Here is a 26,436-nt window from a genome sequence, read left to right as displayed (position 1 = left end):
TAAATGGATTTTAAACTATATTGTGTCCAATAAGCTATGAATGATTCAACTATTGATGAAGTGCTTCAATAAAAATATATACTTATGCCTCTCAATAAAAAAAGAAATATTTTGCCAGTAATAATGATTATTTTGAAATCATTACATTTCCATTCATGCATTTAGCAGATGCTTTATCCAAAGCGACTTACAGTGCATTCAGGCTGTATATTTTTTTACCAGTATGTTACTACTTGTATAGTAGTACATTACTACTATATAAGATTGCTTTTGCTCACAAACAGACAAAACATTGGTAGGATCTCAAACCTTGAGTAAAACCCTTTTATTTCTTATTAAAATTAACAGAGCACCCCCAAAAATGTACATTTGATAAAAAGGCAAGGCATTTCAGTAATGGCCATTTCAGAGGCTTGATTTTTAAATATTTACCTTTTCTTTTGTTTCTAACAATATCTACAGAAGCTCTTGGCCATCTGTACACAGTGATTTGTTTGCAAAAATCCATCATCTCTTTTAAAGGTCTGTAAAATTGAGACTATATACACAGATCTGTACACAAATCCAAACATAGCGCCCTCTGTCTTCCTGGATGACTGGTCTGCTCGTTGCAGATTACCTGAGATTTCAGCGTGAGAACTGCAATCTCCTTCAAATCAGGGCTCGGATGCGCGCACACACACCGACAGACATCCGTCTTCACACATGCATTTTGTTCAGAGTCATGCACACTATCTTGTATTTTGCTTAGGGTGGAGGAGGCGGCGACGGGCCGGGCTCCTCACCCTGTAATGGCATACACTTAATGCATTCTTCCAAAAGCTCGTGTATGGTAACGCAAAACAACCTGCCTCCATCTCGCTCTGTGCTTAGTCAAAGGAGTTACATCTACACTTTGTCCACTGCTTAAGCGGTCTCCATTACAAACGCACTATTATGCATACACGCGCGCACAAACACATACGCTCACACTCCAAAGAGTGTTCCAGGAGATTGAGATTATAAAAGAAAAGTGACACTAGGGGAAGCTTGAGGAGTTTGACAAGTTCTCTTGATAAGCTAGTGAAGGACAGTTGGTCCTCCAGGGTAGACGTCACAGAGTCTGCTGGTGTCAGGATTCGCTGAGCTGATGCCGGGGGGCGGGACTGAAGAGAGACGGACAGGCTAATGGAATAATCACTGGTGCGATGAGGATGATGTTCTTCCCCTAGAGAACCTACAGGTAAGAAAAGAAAGCTGAAGAATCTGCACATGAAGGAAGCTTACGGTAGATGTTTTATTTATTATACAGAAATCATTACATCAAAGCACGTACTGGCTTAAAAGCACTGATATGTTGCTGAAAAAAAACAAAAAAAACTAAATGCAAAATATCAAAGTTTAGGGTTTTTTGTAGTTAGACTTTTTTAATTGTTTGGTTGAGGGTATTTTAGAATATCATTTTATTCAGCAAGGATACACTAAATTGATAAAAAGTGACAGTAAGCCTTTTTTTTAACAAAAGAGTGATGTTTCAAAGAAATGCTGTTTTCTTATAAATGTTCTATTTATCAAGGAATCCCTAAAATGTATTATGGTTTCCATAAAACTATTAAATAGCACAACTGTTTCAGCATTGATAATAATAATCATGTGACATTGAAGACTGGAGTAATGGCAGCTGAAAATTTGGTTTTGCCATTAAAGAAATACCTTTAATTTTTTTTTTTTTTTTATAAAATAGAAGTTATTTTAAATGTTAATATTTTATAATATTTCCTGTGCATTCTTTCAAAAACATTTAAAAAATTTAATAAATAAAATATTTTAAAAATATTTTGAATGGTAGTGTACTTTTTGTATGTTTCATATTCACCCTCATTTCAACTTCTATTTGTTAACGAAATGTAAAGGTGCTGTTTGCAAGTTTTTGACTCTACTAAAGCATAAAAATACCATAATATGTTTGCAGATATTTAAGAAACATGCAAAGTTAACATATTTGTTTATCTGAAAAACAATGCTACAGTCAGTTATTCAATGTGCGTTCCGGGCCGGAATGTCGGTCTTTGTTTTGGTCAGTGAAACCCGCCCACTGCTAATATTTCATTTCAGTCATGGAAGCTGGCAAAAGAAAGGGGTCAGTGCGGGAAATAGAACTTTATGCCCATTCTAGAAAGCCTCAACATCCATCCAAAAAACTTTATGATCAACAACGGTATAATAAAAGCAGAATAAATATTGGAGATGCTTTCCATCATCAGGTGCGCTCGTTCCTGTTTGTGTCGTCAATCTGGCAACCTGGATGTGTGCCAAGTCTGAGGAGGAGGAACCGGGTGAAAAAAACCCTCTCCAACATTTTGAATTTGGACTGCAATACCTAGTTCAACCATTCGGTGTCAATCCTACATACAGCACATTTAAGTTTAAAATTAGTTGCTTTTCTTATGGAGTAGGCACACGTCATTGTGACCGAATTATTCCAACTGTGAAGTCTAAAACAAAACCAATTTTGGGGAAATGTGATTTCTAATGCAACCAGGTTGAGCACAGTTCAGTGATGACAGTTTTCATTTTAGGGTGAACTATTGCAGTAAAGAGCTACATGAGGCTTGATCAGTACTGCAGTATGCGGTCCTTACCGTTGTATCCTTTGAATAAGTTGGGTGACCATGACATCTGAGATCCCTGGATATGCCTCCTCAGCGAGAAAAATGGCCTCCCCGAGCTGCTCCAGAACTTCAGGCTTTACTGTCGCTGCTGCAGCATCTCCCGCCCCTTCCTTCAGCTGAGGACACACAGAATTTGACATGCAGCTGACGCCTTTATCCAAAGCACACTTATCACAGAGACAGCATCCTTGGTAGTGACAGCAGTAAGAGACCTTATCCTGCAACCTTACTTATACCAACTCAGACCACAGCAACAGTATATATTATGGTACTGTGACAAGCCAATACAACCTGAATAACATCATTAATCCAGTCACTGTGCCTCTGGATGAACAACACAGGCCTGGTTTCATCTTCATGCACGACAATGCCCGTATATTATATATATATATATATATATATATATATATATATATATATATATATATATATATATATATATATATATATATATATGGTGAAATTCATGTTCAATCAGATTTAATTCCGGAGACTGACTTGGGCAATCCAAGACTTTAAATATTTTTTGCTCTGATAAACGCCTTGACTGAACTGGCAGGGTGTTTTGGGTCACTGTCCTGATGCAATGTGAAGCACTTTCTGATGCGTCTGGTGGCATTTTCTTGAAAAATTGTAGCCAAGATGGTTTTGTACCCTTCCAAATTCATTCTGCTACTGTCATCATACAATAAGTCATCATTAAAATTGAGAGGGCCTGTTCCAGAGACAGCTATGCATGCCCATGCCATGACTCCACCTCCACCATGTTTTACAGATGGGGCTGTATGCGCAGGATCATTTGCAGTTCACTTTTTTCTCCACACTTTTGCTTTCCCATCACTTAGATAAAGGTTAATCTTTGTCTCAGCTGTCCATAAAACTCTGTTCCAGAACTCTGCTGGCTTTTGCAAACTCTAATATTGCCTTTATATTTTTGGTGCTGGTCAGAGGTTTGCATCTTGCTGTGTAGCATCTGTAATTCTGTGTCAAAGTCTCCTGCGGACTGTAGAAAGACCCCAGCTTTCTGAAGGTTGTTGGTGATTTTAAAGACATGTATTTTAGGGTTCATTTTCACAGCTTTTATGATTTATCTGTCATTAACAGCTGTTGTGTTTCTCAGCCTATCAGGTCGTTGTTGACTGCTGATGTCGCCGGTGGTCTCTGCACTCTTGATTTCTCCATGCCCTTTGTTTTTGCTTTAGTTCTTATTGACTTCCTCTTTTCTTTTAACATCCAAATTGCTTGCTTCTCTTTGTCTTCATCCTGGTTTGTGTGTGTCGTCCTTGAATGCTAAAATCAGAATGCTAAAGCATTGGATATAACTAATAACCACACATTCCCTGCTTTTAATTTCTGAACAATTAATGCAACAGGATACAGCTGATCACTCAGAAAGACCTGTGAGGCAACTGTTCCAATACTTCTGCTCACATCAGATAGTGGGATGAACTCTAAAAGTGCTGATCTTCTTAGCTGGTAAAACATTTATGTATTGAAACACCCAATAATAAAATGTGACATTCTGTAGTTTTCTCTCATATTCATCTTTTAATCATATTTACAGATTTCTTGACTCCACAGAAAACACACACACACACACACATATTATATATATATATATATATATATATATATATATATATATATATATATATATATATATATATATATATAAAATAGATCATAGGTATAAGAAAATATATTTAAGTAAATACATTGTTTGGAAGATGTTTTTTTTTTTTTGGTTACACTATTTTAAGGTGTAATTATACATTTAAGAACTGAGTAATATTAATTAACTACATTTACTTACTAAATGGTTAGGATTAGGGTTTGGCTTAGGAGAACTTGAATGTAATTACACATATTTTATTGTCATTATAATACTAAGTAAATGTAACATGTAACTAGGGCTGTGCGATTAATCAAAATCGTCATTAAAATCATGATTTCATGAGCGATTTCTAAATGGCACAATTTTCTGTGGCCCTGACCTCCCGCAGTATGCTATCCGCACCAATCAGAATGCAGCGCGCCTAAATGGAGCATGAGAACAGAACGGGCATACATAACGCCAGGTTCATACACACTGCCTGTGGTGCGTATTTTTTCCGCGCCCATGTTAACAGATCAGTGCGTTCACACTGCACGAGGCAAAAGATGCAAAAGATGTGAACAGAAAAGGTTAGAAATAGAAAGGTGTGAAAAGAATTAATATCTAGCGTATGAGCATAGAGAGATTTGTGAGTGCACAAGACACAGTTTGAGCGAGAGGAGAGACAAGTTTTAAGTGGGTGCTCTCCCCGGGCGAGAGCAGCGTGTATTTGGTTTTGTGTGAGAGCAAAGGAAATCCTCATGCGAACGGAGAGATTTGCACTTGCGCATTATATTAATGTGCTTTTGCGCTACAATAAACGCTCTCGACATTTGTTATTAAAGGGGTCATATGATGCTGCTAAAAAGAACAACATTTTGTGTATTGGGTGAAATGAATGTGTTTATCCAGTTTAAGGTTAAAAAAACACATTCTTTTCCACATACTGTACATTATAGTTTCTCCTCTATGCCCCGCCTTCTGAAACGCGTATATTTTACAAAGCTCATCAGTCTGAAAAGCGAGGTGTGCTCTGATTGGCCAGCTATCCAGTGCATTGTGGTTGGCCAAATGCCTCAAGCGTTTGACGGAAATGTTACGCCCCTTAACATATTGTGATGCCCTGTCCGGCCAGAACGACAAGACATAAACATAAAACCCATTATAAACGTGTTATAAACATGATTTCTAGTTGTGTTCTCTTTTGGAAGGCCAAACCAAGCAGTTTCATTTCTCAACGAAACAGCATCACACACCGCGGAGGCCACGTTGTCTACTGCCACCGGCAGTAGTGCACGTGATGTCACGCACTCTACGTATACTTGTTTTGTATACAAGTGTAATAACAGTAATAGTTGCAAATTGTTTAAGTCTATGGTCTATGGAAATGAAAAATTTAAATTGCATCATATGACCCCTTTAAAATAACTCCAGGAGCGATGTGTCATGCAGTCTATGTCTGCTGTGCTCCATTGCAGACGCTAAATTAAAGTGACAGCGAACGTTTCACATTAAAAATTAACATGGATTGACACGAAATGTAGTAATTACACAATGAATGCATATAAATGATGTCTACGGTTTCACAGTCAACACATGGCTTTTTGGCTAGATTTAAAACAAGGAAAAGTGCACTTTTAGATAAACAAGGCAGTAACAGATGGCACTTGTGGAGGTAGGAAAACAAAGTTCTATTTATTTTTTAAACGTGAATATGTCTATGAAAGATTGTATCACTGTACTGTGATAAAATAGAATCACAATGCTGAAAAAGCATTTTCAGAAACAATGTTTGGATTTGAAATCAAAATAATGGATAAATGTTTGTGGTAAACAGCCGCGGATCTGGAATGGACTGCAAATGTGTCCTGTGCGAAAGCAAAATGAGTCCATGCTGCTTCTGCACTGCAGACACATACTGTATATGCACTGCAGACAGAGTACGTGTGAACCTGGCGCAACAAATCTATTTCAACACCTGAGGCACCGCTATAATGAGCTCTATGAACAATGCAATCCCTGGACACGGGATTATTATTATTTTTTTTTTTTTTGCCATATGTCAAGACATTTTGTCACACCTTTACTTAGATAATATTTACACATATATCTTCTATAGACACATTACAACACTTTTATAAAAATCTATATTTTTTTCTCTTTTTAAATTTTCCTAAAAAAAAACAAGAAAAAAAAAAAATATCTTTACCATTCAACATACTTCTATTACATAATATGTATTATAATATCTCCTATTCTAAAAACAATCTTCTTGTGGAGTCAAGAGTCTAGACTACAGTACACGGCACTCTCATGAAGAGCATGACAGGAAATGGAAGGATTTGTCCTTGAACGAAGGAGAGGGTGGAACAAATTAGTGTGCAGTCACTTGTCCCTGGGCTTTTTTCCCAGCATCCCTCTATTTTCCGCTCTCGGCCTCAAATACCTCATTGCTCCATACTGATTAGTAAGAGGCCTGAGGGAGTGACGGCTGCCTTTAAAAGATGCTGTTAAGACATAATAAAGCATTCAAGGGCCACTTTTAATCTTCACGCTGATATCTTTTTTATACCAGCGGTGAAGCTAGAAATCCTATAGTGAGCAGAAACTGGTGAAATAAATAAATGAGACCAATGTGTGACCTCACTGCTGGTAAGTACAAATACAAATCAGCATTTAAACATGAATGGATTTCTGAATTTGGTTTTGATGGTTCACCTGTGGAGGTGATGGATATGTCTTACCTCAGTTAAGACCGGAGTGATGACAGTGGACAGACTCTGGGACAGAGGCCTCTTATTGGGCTCCTGTGGAAGCAGAAAACATCACACAGTGAGATAAAGAAACCGCTTACACAGCACAACAGTCAGATGTGGCCTTGAGCTCAGTCACCTACCTCCTCTCCTGTTGGACTGGCTCCGTTCTGCAGCTTTTTGGGGTCTTTCTCTCGAATGGTGAAGATCCAGTCATCACTGCCAAAGTCATTCCCACCGGACGCCTGGCCATCCGGTTCCCTGAGGGGAACAAAGACACAAGAGAAAATAAGAGGGATTCATTTTAAACAAATAAAAGGAGGAAAAATGAAAGTTGATGCATTAGAAATGTATAAGATTTTAGGAGAGAGCCAAACACAAGCAGGGGAGAAAAACTTTAAGACAGTTATTTTACTTATTTGATTGGTTAACTGAGCCACTTTCTAACAAATGACTGTATAATGGAAGCCGTTAACTCTTGCTGACTCTTTAACCCTGGAGTAAAGAAATCCCAGATTGTGTTCTTAATCTTCCACATTTCACACTCTTCATACTTGTAACTACTAACCTTTACTGGGTAGTAAAGCTTTAAAATTTCACACTGTATGTTGGGTTAACATTAATGTTTTCACACATACATTCTGCTAGTTGCATGAAAACTAAAAATAAAATAAAAAATAAAATTCTGTTATTATTTCCTCACTCTCATGTCATTCCAAAACTCTTGACTCATGTTTTCGTGTTTATCTATAACAATACAAGAGGTAAATAAAAGGGTAAATATCCTTTTATGTTCCACAGGAGAAAGAAACACATACTGTTAAGGAACAACATGAGGGTGAGTAAATTATTTCTTTAACATTTATCAAAAGCATTTTAGTTGTGTTTTGAGTTGCGTACGAGTCAGACTCATCGGAGCTGGACTCCGCTCGGGACTGTTCGGTCTTCCAGCGCTTGTATCTGTCGATGAGCTCTGTCAGATAGGATGTTTTCTTCGCATAACGCACGATGAGCTTGTGTTTCAGCAACTCTTTAGCTGTCGGTCTCTGAGAGAAAGATAAAAAATATTAGATGGGTCCTTTGAAATGAAACTTCAGTTTGGTCTTTTGATGCAGATACAATTATAGTAGATGCCTTTATAACCATGAAAAGATCGTGACACGAGTAGCAGAAATAGAATAAACTGTTTTGCCAGAAGGATCAGTGAACCAGACAGGAGGAAATGACCTCTGGGAATCCCTTATGAGCATACTCACAAAACTGGGCTCTTTGTTTAGACAGGCCTCGACAAACTCTTTCAGAGGTTTGCAGTAGCTGCCCTCCAGTGTAGGGGGGTTGTTCTTTGGAATGAGGAACAGCACCTTCATGGGGTGCAGATCGGAGTGGGGTGGCTCTCCTTTAGCCAGCTCAATCGCCGTGATGCCCAATGACCAAATGTCAGCCTGGCAGGAAAAGCAAAAAAAACTCATGTGAACAGGCAATGTTTTCATGTCAGGTCATGTGGAAGTGGAACAGTCATCGCTCATCTAAATGAATCATATGGAAAACCTGACAAGATATTACAGACGTCTGGTGCAATGATGGATTTCTGGCTAGCAAGTCAGTCTTGGCATGTCTACAATGACCCTCACCTTTGAGTCATAGGCAGACTGTTTGATGACCTCTGGGGCCATCCAGAAGGGTGTGCCCACAAACGTGTTGCGTTTGATCTGCGTGTCTGTGAGCTGACCGGCCACACCGAAATCTGCCAGCTTCACCTCCCCCTGCTCTGACAATAATACATTTGCAGCTGAAAGAAACAAACAAGGGAAGGAGGTTAAGTGTGCATTTAGTAAAGAGTGTACCAACAAATCGTGAGATACATTAGAGTTTCAAACTGGGGTCTGGGAACCCCTCAGAGGGCCCAAAGGTGTGCTGAACAAAAACATTTCACATAATGCATTTTTAGAGCCTTTATAGTTTTAACATATTATAACAGTAATATGTAAAATATAAAAAAAAAACATAAAATTAAAAAACACTACATTACCAACAGAACTAGAACTAGTTTTTAACAGTTTTGTAACATAGTTTTGCGGGGAAAAAACTTAAGGGTTAATATAATATTCTGTCAACTTAATAGCAAATATTTTACTGTATGTCCAAATACATCCAAATAATTTTTTACCAGCTTGCTTTAGTACAATGCCAATATAATTTTGGAAATATTTATTTAATTTTGTTGTCTTAATTGTTTATGATAAATATCTGGATGATCACCAATACATTTTAAAATCTCTGATTTATACATGTACTTCAGCCTTTTAACATACTGAAAAAAAACAAAGGTTTAAAAAGAATAAAAAAAAGTGTATGTTCTAATCTTTTCCATCACACTGTGAAGAAAACCAATATTATCTGCATTTCAGTCAAATGTCAGAGCAGCTGCTGTTACCTAAAATCATACAAAGCAATAACAGCAGTCTATTTCCATGAATGAAGCTGTACAACTGATAATGTCTACCTTCTAATAGTTATTTATATATTTTGTAAACCAAGACAAAACCTCCTCATAAGTGTTCAATGTAGAAGCTTGGTACTTTGCATCTCAGTGGACTGAAAAAACAGTGCATCCCGACTCCAGAAAGATGAAAAGGAGAACTTGAAATTTTCCCTTTCATTTCTGTGTGCAATATTCATAAGATGGTGGTTTAAGGTCAAGATGACCTTGATTCTACCATCCATACCTTTGATGTCTCTGTGGATCTTCTTCTCAGAGTGTAGATACTCCAGGCCTTTCAAGATCTCTCTCAGGATGGTGGCGATCTGCGTTTCATCTAAAGCACCAGGCTCCAGCTGAAAGTGAACAATGATTAACCACAAGCCCTGGCTGATCATGACAACAAAAAAAATACATATAATATTGGATAAAACAAAAAATGGTGATATTAGGTTTAAACCTAATGTGTATGTTTTACACTTGTGGAACCACATCTTTAAGAGGAACATTCTACATAAGTCATTATAAACATCACAAAAGCTACATAAAAAACATTACGACCTTTAAGGTTGATCAAGAATAAAAGTTCTGCTTCGTACCAAATCCAAGGCAGATCCACCACCTAAATACTCCATGATGATCCATAACTTTGTGTCCTAAAGCAAGAGAAAGATAAAGAGGAATTGGACGTTGAAAGGTGAGAAACACCCATCAACTCACAAATAAGCAACAACAACTTTTCCAGAGGAGTCGGGGATTTTGCTATTGAGAGGGTAAATGTGTAATCCTAATCTCTCCTTTAATTTGGGATTACCTCGACTGAGAGAGAGGGAAGAGTGAAAATTGGGTTACATACCTCCCACCTCACATGATGAGCTTAGAGTGAGAGAACGCAAGCCTGTGTGTGTGTGTGTGTGTGTAGAAACTGAAAATGAAGCAGCACGCCAAGAGCCTTTTAAAAGTGAACGATTAATTTATTGCACCTAATGGTTCACCACAGCGCAGCTACAAAGTTCTGTGTGCTCTTTCATCTTTCTGTGCGGAGCGCTTTGTGTCTCTCTCTCACTTTTGCACCTAAAATAATTCATTTATGCTCTACTGCACACTGCAGTACTGGCAAGTCACGCTGAAACTAAGATGCACACTTTTTTTTTTGGTATATGCTCATACCGACCCCTAATCCTAATTACTAAACTTCGGTGCATATCTCACACTAGGGGCGGGTGATCTTCCTAAAATATCATATATCAATCTTATAACACAAAATCACAATTTGAATTGTAATCTTCCCAATTTTGAGATGTACTATCAAGAAAATCTAAAAAGCCTGAAGACTGTCTATTTGCACAATTTGAAATACAAATCGGTAATTAAAACCAGAGCTAAACTGTAAAACACTTCACAGTCTTCACCAATGAATTAAATATACACTGGTTCTTTCTTATTAAAGCTACTAGTGTTATTCAGTCAAAAGCAGTGACTTTTTAATTTTTTTATTAACATTAAAGGGGTCATATGACACTGGTAAAAAAACATTATTTGGTGTAATGCAATGTGTTTATGCAGTCCAAAAAACATTATTTTCCACATAATTTACATTATTGTTGCTCCTCTATACCCTGTCTTTCTCAAACGCGTTGATTTTTACAAAGCTCATCTACACTGCTCAAACCTCGCAGCAGGTTTGGTCTTTGGGGGGAAATTGAAGGAAAAAAAATCTGTCATAAGAATTATCGTATTTCCCCTGCAGTGTAAATAATGTTACAGTAAAAATGCATCTACAAGCCACACAAAACATCTAAACAACCATCCAGGATATCTTGGCAAGATCCTAAGCCATTCGGAACAACTTAGCAATGGATTAGCAAACACTGCCACAGTTAATTAACAGTGAGTTTTGCACAGGCAGGAAAATGTACCAAGTTTAAAATCTAAAGAAAAAAACAGTAACATGCTCTCTACAATTCGAACCAGTTATTTCACTCCCTGTTCATCGTTACAGATCTTCAAAGTAGTAACTTGTGCTATGGGCTGTGTTTCTCTCCCAAGAATATATGTCGTATATTTCCCCAGGCAGAAATTACAGCTGCTTTCTGTGCCTCTCTCTTTCTGGCTAGCAGCTTTAAATGCACAACAAAAAGAATTGTGACTTCACTATGGTTCCTTTTAACTTGAGCATTAATTTTCTGCTTCCATTTGTGACACCGGGGCTAATTCAGCTTAAGTTTAATGTGGAGAATCACAACTCCACATGGGGCATCAAAGATTATGAACATTTGGCGCACGCTGTGGTCGAGGAAGAGAGAGAGTGAGACAGAAAGGATGAAATAGTTTCAAGGCTGATTTAAAGAACACCCACACACACTAGTTTTACACTGCTTCACAGTGGGAAGTGAACTGATCATGCCGCCTGAAGGCCTGCCAAATAGTAATAACTAAGGTCATCGGTGTGAGCTCAAGTCATGTTGATCCGTCTGAATTCTACATCAAGCAAAAAATAAAGAGAAATGTGGTGTGATGTTTTTACTCTATAACAGTTTTACTTTACAAACCCTGCCAAAAGGTGCCATTACACACAGTAATGTAGGCCTATATAATACAGGAAGCACATTTCCCTAATTTTGCTAAAAAGCATGGAACAACTTCTCATAAATATGAACATGAAGCACAATAACATTGCACATCAATCTCTAAATATAGCTGCAATATTTTAAACTAGGAATGGTAGTTACATGGTACCAAAAATTAGCTTTTAACACGTCACTACAGTTGAGCAATCCATTAAAAACATCCTTAACACTCGATTGCTCATAAATCGGACTACACTGGTTGTGCTGTATGTTTGTTTTGTGAGCTCAGCTCAATAAAGATGCAATTTCTTGCCATTATTCTGAGGCTTGTTAATCTTTTATATAATCATTTTCAATTTAGACTTTAAAATGAGTAAAACATTTCTTTTGTGGTGGCACCAAGATTCAACTCTATGGTCAGTTTAACAGGGTTCATGTGAAGGATAAGAATAAATGCTCAGCTTACATAAAATATACAAATTTAAATATTTTGAAATCTCTATGCAACATTAATATATTTTTTTTTCACTAATGTTCAAAAACTAAATTGTTCAAAGATTTCAGTAAAAATAAAGTTACAAGTTTTTTTTTATTTTTATAAATGCTTTATTCTTCAAACTTTACTGCAAATAGAGGGTACTTGAGTGAACAATGACATCTGGGCAGAACTTTGGCACAAGTTTCTCAATAAACTGACTTTCTGTAGCACTTCACATGGTTTTGTTTGGCAGTTCTCACAGATCTTAGTATGAAATTGTTCCCATTTCCTCAAACCCTAGTTTCAGTCATCTGTAACACTCTTATCTGATCATTTACTGTCCAGTCTCGAAGTTACCACGTTTTCTTATTTGCAAACTACAGATGAAGCTTTTTCTTTTTCTTTCTGCTTACAAGGCCCACAACCCAGTCTGCTCTTCATGGTTTCAGATGAAACTGTAGTTTGGCATATACTATTGAACAAAGCTGCCAGTTGAGGACCTGAGGGGTCTCTGTTCCTCAAACTCTGGTGTCCTTTTACTGGCATGCATCTGGGCCGTCCCTTTCTCTCTGTCCTGTTTAAATTCAGTATGCTGTCTTGATTCAAGGAAGTACTGTACACACACAGATGGAACAGCCTTCTCTAACATCTCTCTAAAGAACAATAGACTGATGAGCTTCTAGAGAAGCTGATTCTTTGAAGCTAAAATTGGACTATAGAAATGTCAGTGTACTGGCATCACTTCAGCAACAGAAAAAAAAGACATTGTGTTGCCAATTCCATACTTCATTAAGTAGCACAACTGTTCTCAACTGTGGTAAGATAAACATGCTTTCTTTAGTTCCAATTTAGAAGCTAAAAAATGACTACTTGAGGATGGAGGGTACAGTGTTTTCTTATAAGCTGGAGTAATGAGGTTTTGAAATCAGAGGTTAAAGCTGAACAGTTCACCCAAAAACCAAAACACAGTCATCAATTACTCACCTTACTGTCATTCCAAACCCATATAAAACCCACATCATATATGGTAAGCAGCAACTCAACCATACTTGCTTAATGCACAAAAACAAAACTCAATGGTTCTTGCGTAGGCTCCAATGTGCTTGCGTGACATGCGAGAACAAACCTCATGTCAGGCAAGCACTTTGGAGCTTCTGTTTACCATATTTTATGAACTCTATGCTTGTCCATTGATCAATGTTTATGTGTGATTAAAAGCCTAAATTAAATCTGCTCATCATAAAAAAAAGATTGTGTCTCTTCAGAAGACTTCATAAACTGCTCGATTCAGGTGGACAATATTCTTATGAACCTTTTGATGCATCAAATATTTGGACAATGGAGGAACCAAAATCTCACAGGTTTTATTAAAATATTTTAAATGGGTCATCGGATGCCTATTCAACAAGTTGATATGATTCTTTAGGGTCTTAATGAAAAGTCTATAACATACTTTGGTTATAATTTCTAAATGGTAGTGTAAAACAACACCCTTTTTACCCTGCCAAAAACAGCTCTTTTCAGAGCAAGCCGTTTTCTTGCATACCGCTTTAAATGCAAATGAGCTCTGCTAACCCCGCCCCTCTCTTCCGAGCCTCTCTCTATGAGACGGTAAACTTTAGCCGCATTCATTGTGAAACTTGCTAACTAGCACGTTATTAGGAAAGGCGATTTGCAAAGATTCATAAAAAAACCATATACTCACTTATTCTGGAGGTGAAGCTGGATCACGAATGATTTGATCATAGATGCATTTAGGTAGATCGGAGGATGGATTCCCTTCAAAAATAAATGTAATCTACTGCGTCTTCAGCGAGTTAATGATGACTGCTATGCTCCTTATTACATCCAACAACAAAACACTTCAATCGCTTAGGATTCATTCTTGTCTACATTTGCTCCGGCAGAGAAACAATGGCGGACTGATGACAGCTCACCCAGGGCGGGTCTAAGGTAAGACGCCAGTCCAGTCAACTATCGTGGGAGTGGCCTTGGTCTGTGTGACGTCATACAGACAGGAAGCTGAGAACAGCTTGATTTGAGAAAGGGGTAATGATTTTAGTAGATTAAAAAAAAAACGGTGGGTGGATTTTTATCATTATAGGGTGGTTGTGTACACATGCCTACATGCTACAGATCACAAGGCATGACCTCAAAGTGCCTTTTTGTATATGCTGGCCACTCACCTTTAGGTAGGAACCGTAGTATTTGGTGACAAAGGGGCTGTCGCACTGGCTTAACACTGTGATTTCCTGTTGAATGTCTTCAATCTCATCCTCAGCCTCTTCCAGATCGATGATCAACATCAACACAACTCTCTTCCTCCCATAATCAACACCCCCAATAACCTCTCCAAACGAACCCTTACCGATTCTCTCCAGCTTAGTGAACAACTCCTCAGGATCTGCTTTTAAATTCTGGAAAGAAGAACAAAGACGTTGCAGTCTAGGCCTTCAATTAGTTTTATGCAAATTATACAATTTACTATTTCATGCAGTACTGATAAATCACATGATGTGGCATTTTAGAGTAAGAATTCCATACAGAATAAAGCTTTGGGCTTAGGTAGTTATGGTTAAACATACTGCAATGGTACTTCTGACCAATCTTAAAATAGGCTTTTATAATCCAGTGTTTAGTTTGACTAGAAGTTCTCTGAAATGCTACTGAAGCAGGACCCAAGTATGTTTGAGAACTGAAGCACATCTGATTGGGACCAAAGTTCCTAGAGGTCTCAGCCATAACCCTGAGCATCTCAGACCCCGGAGGCCTCCTTAAAGGAAATGCAGAGAGAGCTACAAACAGCGTTGACATTATTAGAATGAGGCAGTTCGTTGCAGAGTCAGCAGTGGTTAAACTGAGCAGCACTTGAATAAATAACACCAGAACTAACTAAACCTCAAACTGTTCTGGGTTTAACACTTGCATGCTAACTTAAGCCTCCAAAAACCATCCCCAAACATCACCAAGATCATTCAAACAAAGCAAAACACACCATGCTAGACTAACCATCAGTGTGACTAGAATTTAAGACAATCCTGAACTGCTGCCGCACACATCCTCTGAGCACGAAAAAATTCACGACCTTAAAATCCTCCAAATCTCGTTTGCTAGCATAAACTCTAAACCTACCGAATGCAGAGTCATATTGATTCTGAACGCAACAGCAGAACAGCTTGCCCAGTGTAGTACTAGAGGCGCTGCGGGAGGTACACACAGGCACGATTTCATGGGACCTCATAAAAGTGTGAAAACCAGTTAAATGGATGACGACAGAGCCAATCGTCCACAGCATTAGAGCGCCAAAGATACACGATGAAAGAGAGCAGATTTTGCCCACAGCCTAAAGTACATTATCCTAATGCCTCATACCTCAGGGTACCGCGAATAAATGGAAATCTGTTTAGGGATATCTTGACCATGGCTTTGATATAAGGCTGAAAGGGCTGATTATCTCTAGCAAAGGTTTAAAGTGATTGAAGATGTATTTTCCATTTCATTTTATACAAATAGCATTGGATTCATTTATTCAAATGCTTCTGAACCGGTTTCATTACAGGATCCAGATTTTACCTTTTGCCCCAATACTGTTTAACATAAACACTTAAAAGTATTAAAATCTGAATCATTTTCATTAATGTGCAAAATTATCAGTATAACTCATAAGCTGGATAGAAAAACTGATAATTTAGTTTCTAAATATCTCTTGAATTTCTATGTTTACGCCATATTCAATACACAGTATTGTTCAAAAATTTGGGGTCAGTAAGACTTTTTATTTATTTATTTTTTTTGGAAAGACATTGTCATATTTTGAACAGTTAAAAATATTCATAATGTACCAAAAGCTTCTGATATCATATAAATGCTGTGCTTTTGAACTTTCTATTTAAAGAATTCTTCAAAAACATATATATCACAGTTTCCACAAAAATACAATACAAGTGTTTTCAACATTAATAAGAAGTTATTTTATTGTAATAATATTTAACAATATTACATTTCTTACTGTATTATTTATACTGATTAATTCAGCCTTGAGTTATTTTTTGCATATTTTCGTTCATTATTTTCATGGATGAGACAACCTGTCCTTGTTTGCATCTGTCTAATTTGGCTAGATTTTACCAAGGGAATTTACAACAAAATGAAACACATTTTAATTGGGCACACAGACTTAAACAATTATAAACTTTTTTTTTTTGCTATGCTGGGTAGTTGCATTTTTTCCTACGCATTTCTCAGCATTTGAACCTCCCAGAACAAACTCAACTGAGGACCACTGCTTTAAACAACACAAATCAACCGACTCCAGCACAACAAAGCAATATATCTAAAAAGATGACAAAAGTCTTCACGAAAGAGGGAAAAAGAGGTCAGTAGTCACTATGATAAATGACGAGTGCTGACAAATATCTTGGAGACCGATTGCCAATCTGCCCTCTGTCAACTAGTGATGCCATCCTATGAACACACACAAATCGATTTTCTCATACACAGATGATTTTCGCACGCCTTTCTTCAAAGCGCACACACCCACAGAGAAGCCCTTTAATGCATCACTCAGGGATTCATTAGCTGTCATCTACTCGTCCCATCACGGCTTTGCTCCCTGATTCAGCCCTAATGCTGATTGCTCGCCTACACTCCCAGCTGATCTCTGTAATCCTGATCCCGATGCACACTGACAGGTGTAACAGCCCACAAATTCTTTTAGAAGGCCACGTCATCCCTTGGCTCCCATCTGTGTTTGTGTTTTAGGGAGCTGGAAACTCTGAGGCCGGCCATATGAGGTGTGTTACAGCCAGGTGAGAAAGCATGCGGGCTTCTGAAATCTTCCTAATGGATGACCACCACAATTCCTCTGTGACCCATAAGGAAATACTAGAGAATGAACGCTTATTCCATCACTGCGCTCTCAGAACTGGGGACTTGTGGCCCTCCCTGGACGTCTGTGACTTCCTACATAATTCCGGTTTTCCTCATCTCACATGGACTCTCTTTGGTTTTTAGAGCCTCCTTAAAAATGGAGGTTCTTGGCCAACAAAGGCTTCCTGTATTTTCAACCTAAAGGAACGATAAGCCATTCAACTACTCGGCATGGCAGATTGCTCTCCTGTCCTGAGGGCAAACCAGTCATATGGCCCAGCATGAATAGAGACCCAACCAAGTGACCCAGTTATGATGGCTACTCTCTGGAGACATCTCTCCATCCCTCATCGCACTCTTTCCTTTTGTCTCTACCCTTCCACTTCACGTTTTCCTTTCTTTCTTGGATCTTTGTGCTTTGAAGAACAGAATGATTCTTCACTGGTACTGTCCCACTTCATACATGATCATGGTTCATAAAGGACGTCCCAGAAAGCTCACAGTGGTGCTAATGCTCTCTAGAGGGCAAGAACATGAACATTTTAATAGAATGACCCTGAAAAGGGTTGTACATTTGGTACTGTCCTACTTCATACATGATCTTGGTTTCATAAAGGATGTCCCAGAAAGGTGGTGCTAATGCTCTTTAGAGCTAGAACATAAAAATTTTAATATTTAATGGAAATGCTTTCTAAATTGTTGTCCTCCAAGCTTTCGCAGATGATGAAGGACTCAAAGCCTCTTCTGTTAAACATCATATTTGCAGTGTTTCTCAATAAATATCTGAAATACAGTAAACCACACCTAATCAAACCACCTCCATTCCACTCTAAATGGGTTTTTAAACTAGCAACCAAACTGGCAAATACAATGGGTGGCCGTACATTAAAAAGTATAGAGAAAGAGAAAGAGAAAAATTATATATATATATATATATATATATATATATATATATATATATATATATATATATATATATATATATATATAAACACATACACACACACACACACACACACACATATATTTATGCATTTAGCAGAAGAGAGCTACAAATATATATATAATGTATATATATATATATATATATATATATATATATATATATATATATATATATATATATATATATATATATATATATATTAAGTTTTTGAAAAATTTAAAACCAAATAATACAATACGATTAAATGAAATAACTAAATAAATGTATTAAAACAAAAATGATTTAAATTAAAGCAGGTAAGAGCACAATACTAAAGTAAGCAGAAAAAAAATTAAAAATGCAACAATATTTCAGAAATATATATATTGCATAACACAAGTTTATCTTTAACGTTACCACTATTTAACAAGAGAGAGTAAAACAGATTTATGATCTTCTGCAGCTTATCAGAGAGTGGAAACTCTTAAGCTTATGAAAGTGAGGGATACAACAACATACATACACACTTTTAAAACCTTAATATGTACCACAGTAGACTTTAAATAAAAGATGGTGTGTGTATCCTTACCTGCATCCCAGGCAGACTGCCCTGCACTGGAGAATGAGCCATGGCGTCACTTTAACCACTAAAACTGGCCAGCAAGTCAGCAAAAAACACTGTTTACGGACAAAATACAGCTAATGCACCCCTGGATCCCGTTTGCCCGAGTTTAATGCGGTCTTAGATATTTTACAGCTGGATAATGTAGCGAAGAGCATCCACGGGAAGACAGAAAGTGCATCTGAAAGATGACTGGCGTGAAAACCTCTCCTCCACTTCCGCAGCTTTAATGAGAACTGCTGCTCTTCCTCGCGGAAATCACCGCAAACACCAATCAAACCAGCGTGGATCGGAGCGATCGCGGAGTTTCAGTCGATGTAGCGTGGGATCGGATGTTGAAACGCTCTTTTGATGACTCCTGGAGTGGGTTTTGGAGGTTCATGCAGGCCAGATCGCTCGTCAAGAGTTGATGGTCCTCTTTGCGCAAACGGATTTCCAAAACATAGCGCAAAAACATGCGCGCGTTTGCGTAAAAATGCCCCGGATTCGGCTCCTAACACAGATGCACGGAACATGAACTATATCGCGGATTGATCGAGGGGTGGGTGGTGAAAATCCCGACTTGTTTGAACTGAAGAAATGATGTTGACATCCTCACTTCACTTCCCAGCTGGCCGCCATCTTGTCCGTGCTGTCATCAGGACATCAGGGCGGATCCGGACGCGTCAGGCCCCGCCCCGGCAGGAGAGGGGAGGGGTTTGTAACCATATGGCAATCAGCACTGTTTAAATTCTTCCTTTTCTTCTCCTTCTCCTTCTTCTTCTTCTTCTTCTTCTTCTGTTTTTCTTCTTCTTCTTCTTCTTCTTCTTCTTCTTCTTCTCCTTCTTCTTTTGCTTCTTCTTCTTCTTCTTCTTCTTCTTCTTCTTCTTCTCTTCTTCTTCTTCTGTATGTGACCCTGGACCACAAAACCAGTCACAATGTTCAATTTTTCGAAATTGATGTATTGCTTTCCATTGATGGTTTGTTAGGATAGGACATTTTTTGGCTGAGATACAACTATTTGAAAATCTGGAATCTGAGGGTACAAAAAATCAAGACACTGAGAAAATCACCTATAAGCGAAGTCCTTAGCAATGCATTTTATTAATCAAAAATTAAGTTTTTATATATTTATGGTAGGAAATTTCTTCATGGAACATGATCTTTACTTAATTTCCTAATGATTTTTGACATAAAAGATAAATTGATCATTTTGACCAATACAATGTATTTTTGGCTATTGCTACAAATGTGCTACTTATCACTTTTAGTGTAAATCTATTTTCAGTTTTGGGAAGGTTACTTTGGAAATGTATTAGGTAACAAATTACAAGTTACCCTATATAAATGTAATAAGTAGCCTAGTGTAACAATTTAAATTTACATTAAATAACGTAACTGATTACATTGGATGTTTTTTATTACTTTTCTAAATTTCTAACAAATGTTTTAAAATCATTTTCAAACATTTGAAGCATGTAACATCACTGATTACTGTCAGACTGTCAAAATCCTTCATCACTTGAGTTGAGATTATAATATTTACATTTTAAAGCAGCCATCACAAAATCAAATTTTAGCACTTTTTTTTTTACTTTGAGATTATTCTGTGGTTAAATCACTGATCATATATAGATCAGTGGGTTAAATACAGATTTTAAATCATAACAAGAAAATGTTTAATAGCTGTGGTGTTTAAAAAAAAACAAAAAAAAAACTAGTCTTAAAAATAAAGCATATACATTAACCCAAATAGCTTACGTTAAATAAATAGTTCAATTAACCAGTTATCAAATAAGCTATTCTGTGTCCTAAACTCCTGAAACACTGATTACAGTTACATTTATTTTGTAATTAAATTACATAACACCGTTACATGTAATTAGTTACTCCCCAACACTGTGTATTTATTTGTGATATTTTATTTCCTTTCTTGGTCACACTTTAGGGACTAATTCTCACTATTTACTAACTTACTATGACTTTTGCTTCAATAAACTCATAATTTGCTGCTATTAATAGTTAGTAAAGTAGATGTTAAGTATGGGTTTAAGGCATCTAAAATATGGTCATGCAGAATAAGGCAATGTGCTTTTCAAGTACTAATAAACATCCAATATGCTAGTAATTTATTTATTTATTTATTGCAAGCTTAAATCACATTGAGAATTAGCGACACCTTTTGGCGACAGAAGAACAAGCAGTTTAAACCTGCCACACCAATTCTACCACTAGATGTCGACCGTGGTTTATTTTTTAAATTGATTCCCCCATCTTCACATATTAATGTGATTGAGCTCATCGTTGTGTATTCAGACATGAACTATAAAACCTTTTAAGTCATTTTTTCCCCAAAGAGTCACATTTGAGCATTCCTCATTGTAAACACACCCTTTGCTCATTTACGTTTTGATTATTTGATTGATTCTGGATTAAGACATGAGAGGATGAAAACTTTCCTCCCCCCTATATTTCAGAATATTATTTGCTTTGCATAAAAGCTGAACTGTATGCCAACTCACTTTGTCCAAGTCCATAAGCTTGTCAGTTCAACTCTTTATCTTCAGAATCTCTATTTACTGGAATGCTCGGCTGAGCTTCACCTCCTGAGGCATCAGATACTTCTTCAACCAGGCCTTATGCTGAGAATAAAAACCTGCTAATCCTCAAACACTCTCAAATTCCTCCAGAGGGGTTCTTCATCGCAAATCTGCTCAATTTTCTTCAAAGCTCACCCAGACCTGTGAAAATTGGGTGGATATTTAGTGAGGACCGATCAAAACAGGCTTCAAGTGCACCACCCTCGACCCATATACCTCCCCCACACACCGCTAAAGCAGCATGTGGAGCTGTAAAATGCAGTTTTACAGGCCGATAATAAAATGTAAAGTTTCCCACAGGCTGGGGTGTCATGTCAATCACTGACAATGTTTACAGACCAATTCCCTGGGTGCTGCTTATCTACTCTTGGGCCTGAGCAAAACGCTACTATTCTTCTCTTTCTTTCTTCCGCAATTTCCCTCTCTGCCACACACCCATAAGATTCACCCCCTCTCTGTGCGACAGTGGCTGTGTCCATTTAAAGAAAATGGCTGCATTTAGCCCCATCATGTTTCTATTATGTTAGGGACATCTATACAGTTCCATTTTCGACTCATTCAGAGGCATCACAGAGAACAGAATAGGTATCAGAGGTTAATTATATTTTAGAAAGGCAGCATTAGGCATACACTTCACTTGAACGTCTCAGTTACATACGTAACCCTCGTTCCCCGATGGAGGGAATGGAGACGTTATGTCGTGATGACATAGGGGGTTCACTTGGGAGCCCCAATCCTGTCTGACTTTAAGAGAAAACGCCAATGAAATTTAGCTAGTGGATTTTGCATACCTGAGCCACTTCCCGTGCATACAGGTATAAATAGGCGACAGGTGCATCCACAGGTTTTATGCTGAGGAGCCGAGAACTTGTCCCTGGCAACCAGCAATGGTTCGAGGTTGTGGCATGGGGACATAACGTCTCCGTTTCCTCCATCAAGGGACGAGGGTTATGTACGTAACCAAGACATTCCCTATCTGTTGGTCACTACGAGTTATGTTGTGATGACATAGGGAGTCCATGGAAAGCACTACAACCTGAACCCCGTCACAACACTGTAGTGCTGCAAATGTTGACAAGTAGCTGCGTTTCGGACAAATGTTATGCAAAGTCGTAACATTCCCAATGCCCCAGCACAAATTCGCTGACTTTGGCGCCCGCAGGGACCAAAAGGTAAGTACATCGCTGGAGTAGCTGCACCGCTGTTCCTATGACAGATGATTTTTTCTTAAGAGAAGGGATTTTGAGCTTCAAGAAAGGTGCTATATGCCTTTCCGGTTGGTTGTTTACAGTTTTTTATGGACAAGGGTGCTACGGAGACCACATCCTGCCTGTAGGGAGGTATCATGTGGAGACACTGATATGGACTGAGCCAGGCCTGGGGCAGAACTACATATGGAATGGGTCTCTGCGGCAGGTCCTACCTAGGGAGGAACGGCTGCCAGCAGAGACTGACAGAGTTGTCTGTCAAAGGGAAGACACAGGTTCTTCAAGAGAGAAACCTTACCATGGAAGAATACACATATGGGATCGCCCGCAGGGAATCAAGCCATATGGACACCTAGCCCTTTAAAGGAGCTAAACACCAATACTGGGCCTGGTGTCAGACTGCTCCGCCCAGTCTGACTGCCGGGAGTGCTGGAGGATACTCAACCAGGGTTCGCCGACCAGGGAACTTACTGGAGAAGGAAAAGTAAAGTGATACATTGTAAAATAACGGTCTCCTAAAAAAACTCACACTGAGGGCTCAGCTAGAATATTTTAAACTCATGTGCATAAAGGTTAAGTCTGCCACGTCCTGTCCAGGAGCCACACTTGGAGGTCCCAGATATCTGGACGTGGGTACCATATGGTGTCGAGCACCTGAGAAAGTAGGTCCTTCCTCAGAGGGTCGCGAGGACCATGAGTTCCGAAAACCAGGTCCGGGTGGGCTAGTACAGCGGAATCAGCAAGACCTGGTCCTCGCCCTCCCTGACCTTGCACAGTTTCTGTGCGAGAAGGCTCACTGGGGGAAATGCATACTTGCATAGAGCCCGAGGCCAGCTGTGTGCCAATGGGGGTCTCGGTCAGGGAGTAATACAGCTGGCAGTGGGAGGACTCATGAGAAGCAAACAGCTCTACCTGGGCTTCCCTGAATTGACTCCAGATCAGCCAGACTATCTCGGGATGGAGTCGCTATTCCCCGGTGAACGTGAACTGTTGTGAGACCATGTCATCTTGACTATTGAGCTCCCCCGGAATGTGGACGACGCGCAGCGACTTGAGCCGCATCTGACTCCAGAGGAGGAGATGAAGGCGAGCTGTGACATGTGACATGAATGTAGACCTCGCTGCCAGGTGATGTACCGTACGTAGTGTTGTCTGTGCAGACCAACACATGCATGTCCTGTAGCAGTGGCCAGAACTGCCGTAAGGCAAGATGCACTGCCAACAGCTCGAGGCAGTTGATGTGCCAAAGCAGTCGAGGCCCCGTCCAGAGCCCCGTGGTTGCCTGCCCATTGCATGTAGCACCCCAGCCCGTACTGGAGGCATCCGTTGTGACAACGACATGCCGGGGCACTTGTTCTAACGGCACCCAGGCCCGTAGAAAGGCAAGGTCTGTCCAGGGGCTGAATAAGCAGCGACACATTGGCGTGATGGTCACAAGGATTGTACCGCGACGCCATGCCCATCTCAGGACTCGGGAGTGTAACCAGTGCTGAAGTGGTCTCATATGAAGCAATCCAAGCGGCATGATTGTGGATGCCATATGAGATACCAGGCTCCTGCCTCTGAAGGAACTCAGGCAGTTCAGCACTGACTGGGCATGCTCGCTGGTGAGCCGCGCAGCGTCATACTCACCGAGTCTAACTCAACACTGAGAAAGAGAGTGTTTGCTCTTTTCTCAGTTGACTCAAAGCCCCAACTGGCTGAGGTGCTGGAGCACCAGGTCCCTGTGATTGCACAACTGCTCTCGTGACTGGGCCATGATGAGCCAGTCGTCAAGGTAGTTGAGGATCCTGATGCCCACTTTCCCATAAAGGGGTAAGGGTGCCCTCTGCAACCTTCGGAAAAACATGGGGGACAGGGACAGCCCGAAGGGGAGGACCCTGTACTGCCATGCCTGATCCTCGAACGCAAACTTGAAAACATGTGGAAAACACTAGGTGCGCCATTTTCTCCTTTTTTCCAAAGCACTCTATAGTCTGTGCTCTATGCTTGCGCTCCAGTGGCGCCTGCCTTTGCTAAGCAACCATGACCTGCTCTCCATGAAGGCGCAGAAGTTTCAGCAAAGGATAAATGGATTTCCAGCACTAAAAATCCCTTGCAGTAGCTCTGCTAATAAATTCACATGTTGCCAAATGTATCCCTTCTAGCTTTATCCGCGCGCATGCGTCATATCCCGAGCTTTGCGTGTGTGCGCTGCGCCAAGGCATCAGTCATTTTATTTTTTGACCACAGACATGATGTCAGCAAACAGCAGCATTATGAAGTAAATTAAATGTAAATAAAGTACATAAAAAATCATTTTATCCTACAGCTCCAAACTCGGTCCTAGAGGGCCAGTGTCCTGCAGAGTTTAGCTCCAACCCTATTTAAAACCAGCTTGAACCAGCTAATCAAGCTCTTACTAGACACACTAGAAACTTCCAGATAGGTGTGTTAAGGCCAGTTGGAGCCCTCCAGGATCTAATTTGGCATTGGCCCTCCAGGATCTAATTTGGAGACCCCTGTTACTTTTGTTGTTACTTCACACATGCTTTTTGATCATTACAAATAATAATGTAAAAATTATTTTCTTAGAATAGGAGATATGCTGTCTCTTGCATCACATACATTATTAATAGTTAAGTATGTGGTCTTGAAGAGGATCCTTCTTTTTCTGTCATTTGGACTCGGTCTTGACTTGGACTCGAAACTTTTGGACTTAGACATGGACTTGACTTGGACTCAAACCTCTTTGGACTCGGTCTTGACTCTGTCTCGACTAGTCCTGGTCTTGGACTTGTCTTAGACTCGACAAAGCTGGACTTGACTACAGCTCTATGGATGAGAGTGAGGAGGCAGCGCGTCACTCACTGTCAGCCCACGTGACTGATAACCCAGAGGAAAAGGAAACTGCTCTTTTTTCGAGAATGTGGGTACAGGGAACAGAAAAAACACAAAACACAGGATTCTCCACCCGGCCCTCCTTCGGGTGAAGGAGTTGCGCTATCCTACCCATCTCCTGAGAAGCAGTTTCCCACATCTCCGGGTTGCCCGTGCCCAAGTTTCTAGAGGACTTAGGGGCCAGCTGGGAGAGGCTCGGTGCGTTGGCCTTGACGCTTTCTCAGGCCAACCTGCGAGATAGGAGCGTCAAGAAAACTAATTTTGTCAACGTCTCTCATCTCAGCAAGGTTGAGCCAGAGATGGCACTTTTGGGCCACTAATGTGGACATCGCCTTCCCAAGGGACCGCGACATGACTTTCATTGCCCAGAGGGCGAATTCAGTCGCCGAGTGCAGCTCCTGCATCAACCCTTGGTTAGTACTACCCTCGTGCATTTGTTTTATTGTCTTAGCTTGGTGGACCTGCAGGATAGCCAAGGCATGCAGGGCAGAGGCGGCTTGGCCCGCAGCACTGTAAGATTTGGCAGCGATAGGCTTTACAGGCTTTGGACGGGAGATGAGGACAATTCCGCCAAGTGGCAGCATTTTGCGGGCACAGGTGCACTGCAACCGCTCTCTCCACCTAGGGAATGTCAACATAGCCCCTTGCCACCCTGCTGTTGAGGGTAGTGAGGACGGAGGAGGCAGACAAGTGGCTCCTGGCTGAAAAAGCGGTCATCCACTACTTCATAAACTCCTCATGCACCTCTGGGAAAAAAACGAGCCGGGCCAGCAAAATCACTCGGGAGCCACATGGGACATTCACTGCGGTGAAGTGAAAGGTCCGCAG

The 26,436-nt window shown here is 39.6% G+C and overlaps 1 protein-coding gene across 1 annotated transcript; it reads right to left on the bottom strand.

Annotated features, from left to right (window-relative positions):
- Positions 1-296: 296 nt before the first annotated feature.
- On the bottom strand, positions 297-19,592 carry LOC109077634 (serine/threonine-protein kinase 24-like). Its single transcript, XM_042725562.1, has 11 exons — positions 18,909-19,592; positions 14,712-14,942; positions 10,077-10,133; positions 9,725-9,833; positions 8,630-8,787; positions 8,255-8,440; positions 7,899-8,044; positions 7,142-7,259; positions 6,990-7,052; positions 2,622-2,767; positions 297-1,216 (listed from the first exon to the last, which is right to left on the bottom strand). The coding sequence occupies exons 1-11, from the start codon at positions 18,948-18,950 to the stop codon at positions 1,177-1,179; spliced, it is 1,296 nt and encodes a 431-aa protein (XP_042581496.1). The 5' UTR covers positions 18,951-19,592; the 3' UTR covers positions 297-1,176.
- Between the last annotated feature and the right edge of the window lie 6,844 nt (positions 19,593-26,436).

Source organism: Cyprinus carpio, chromosome B6 (assembly GCF_018340385.1).
Source record: "Cyprinus carpio isolate SPL01 chromosome B6, ASM1834038v1, whole genome shotgun sequence".
Lineage (NCBI taxonomy): Eukaryota > Metazoa > Chordata > Actinopteri > Cypriniformes > Cyprinidae > Cyprinus > Cyprinus carpio.
This window is presented reverse-complemented; position numbering and strand designations above follow the sequence as displayed.

Coding starts and splice junctions, on each gene's coding strand:
- LOC109077634 (XM_042725562.1), bottom strand. CDS start 18,950: ATGGCTCATTCTCCAGTGCAGGGCAGTCTGCCTGGGATGCAG. Junction 9,834..10,076: donor GTGGATCTGCCTTGGATTTG/GTACGAAGCAGA, acceptor GTTCACTTTCAG/CTGGAGCCTGGTGCTTTAGA. Junction 8,788..9,724: donor GATCCACAGAGACATCAAAG/GTATGGATGGTA, acceptor TGTTTCTTTCAG/CTGCAAATGTATTATTGTCA.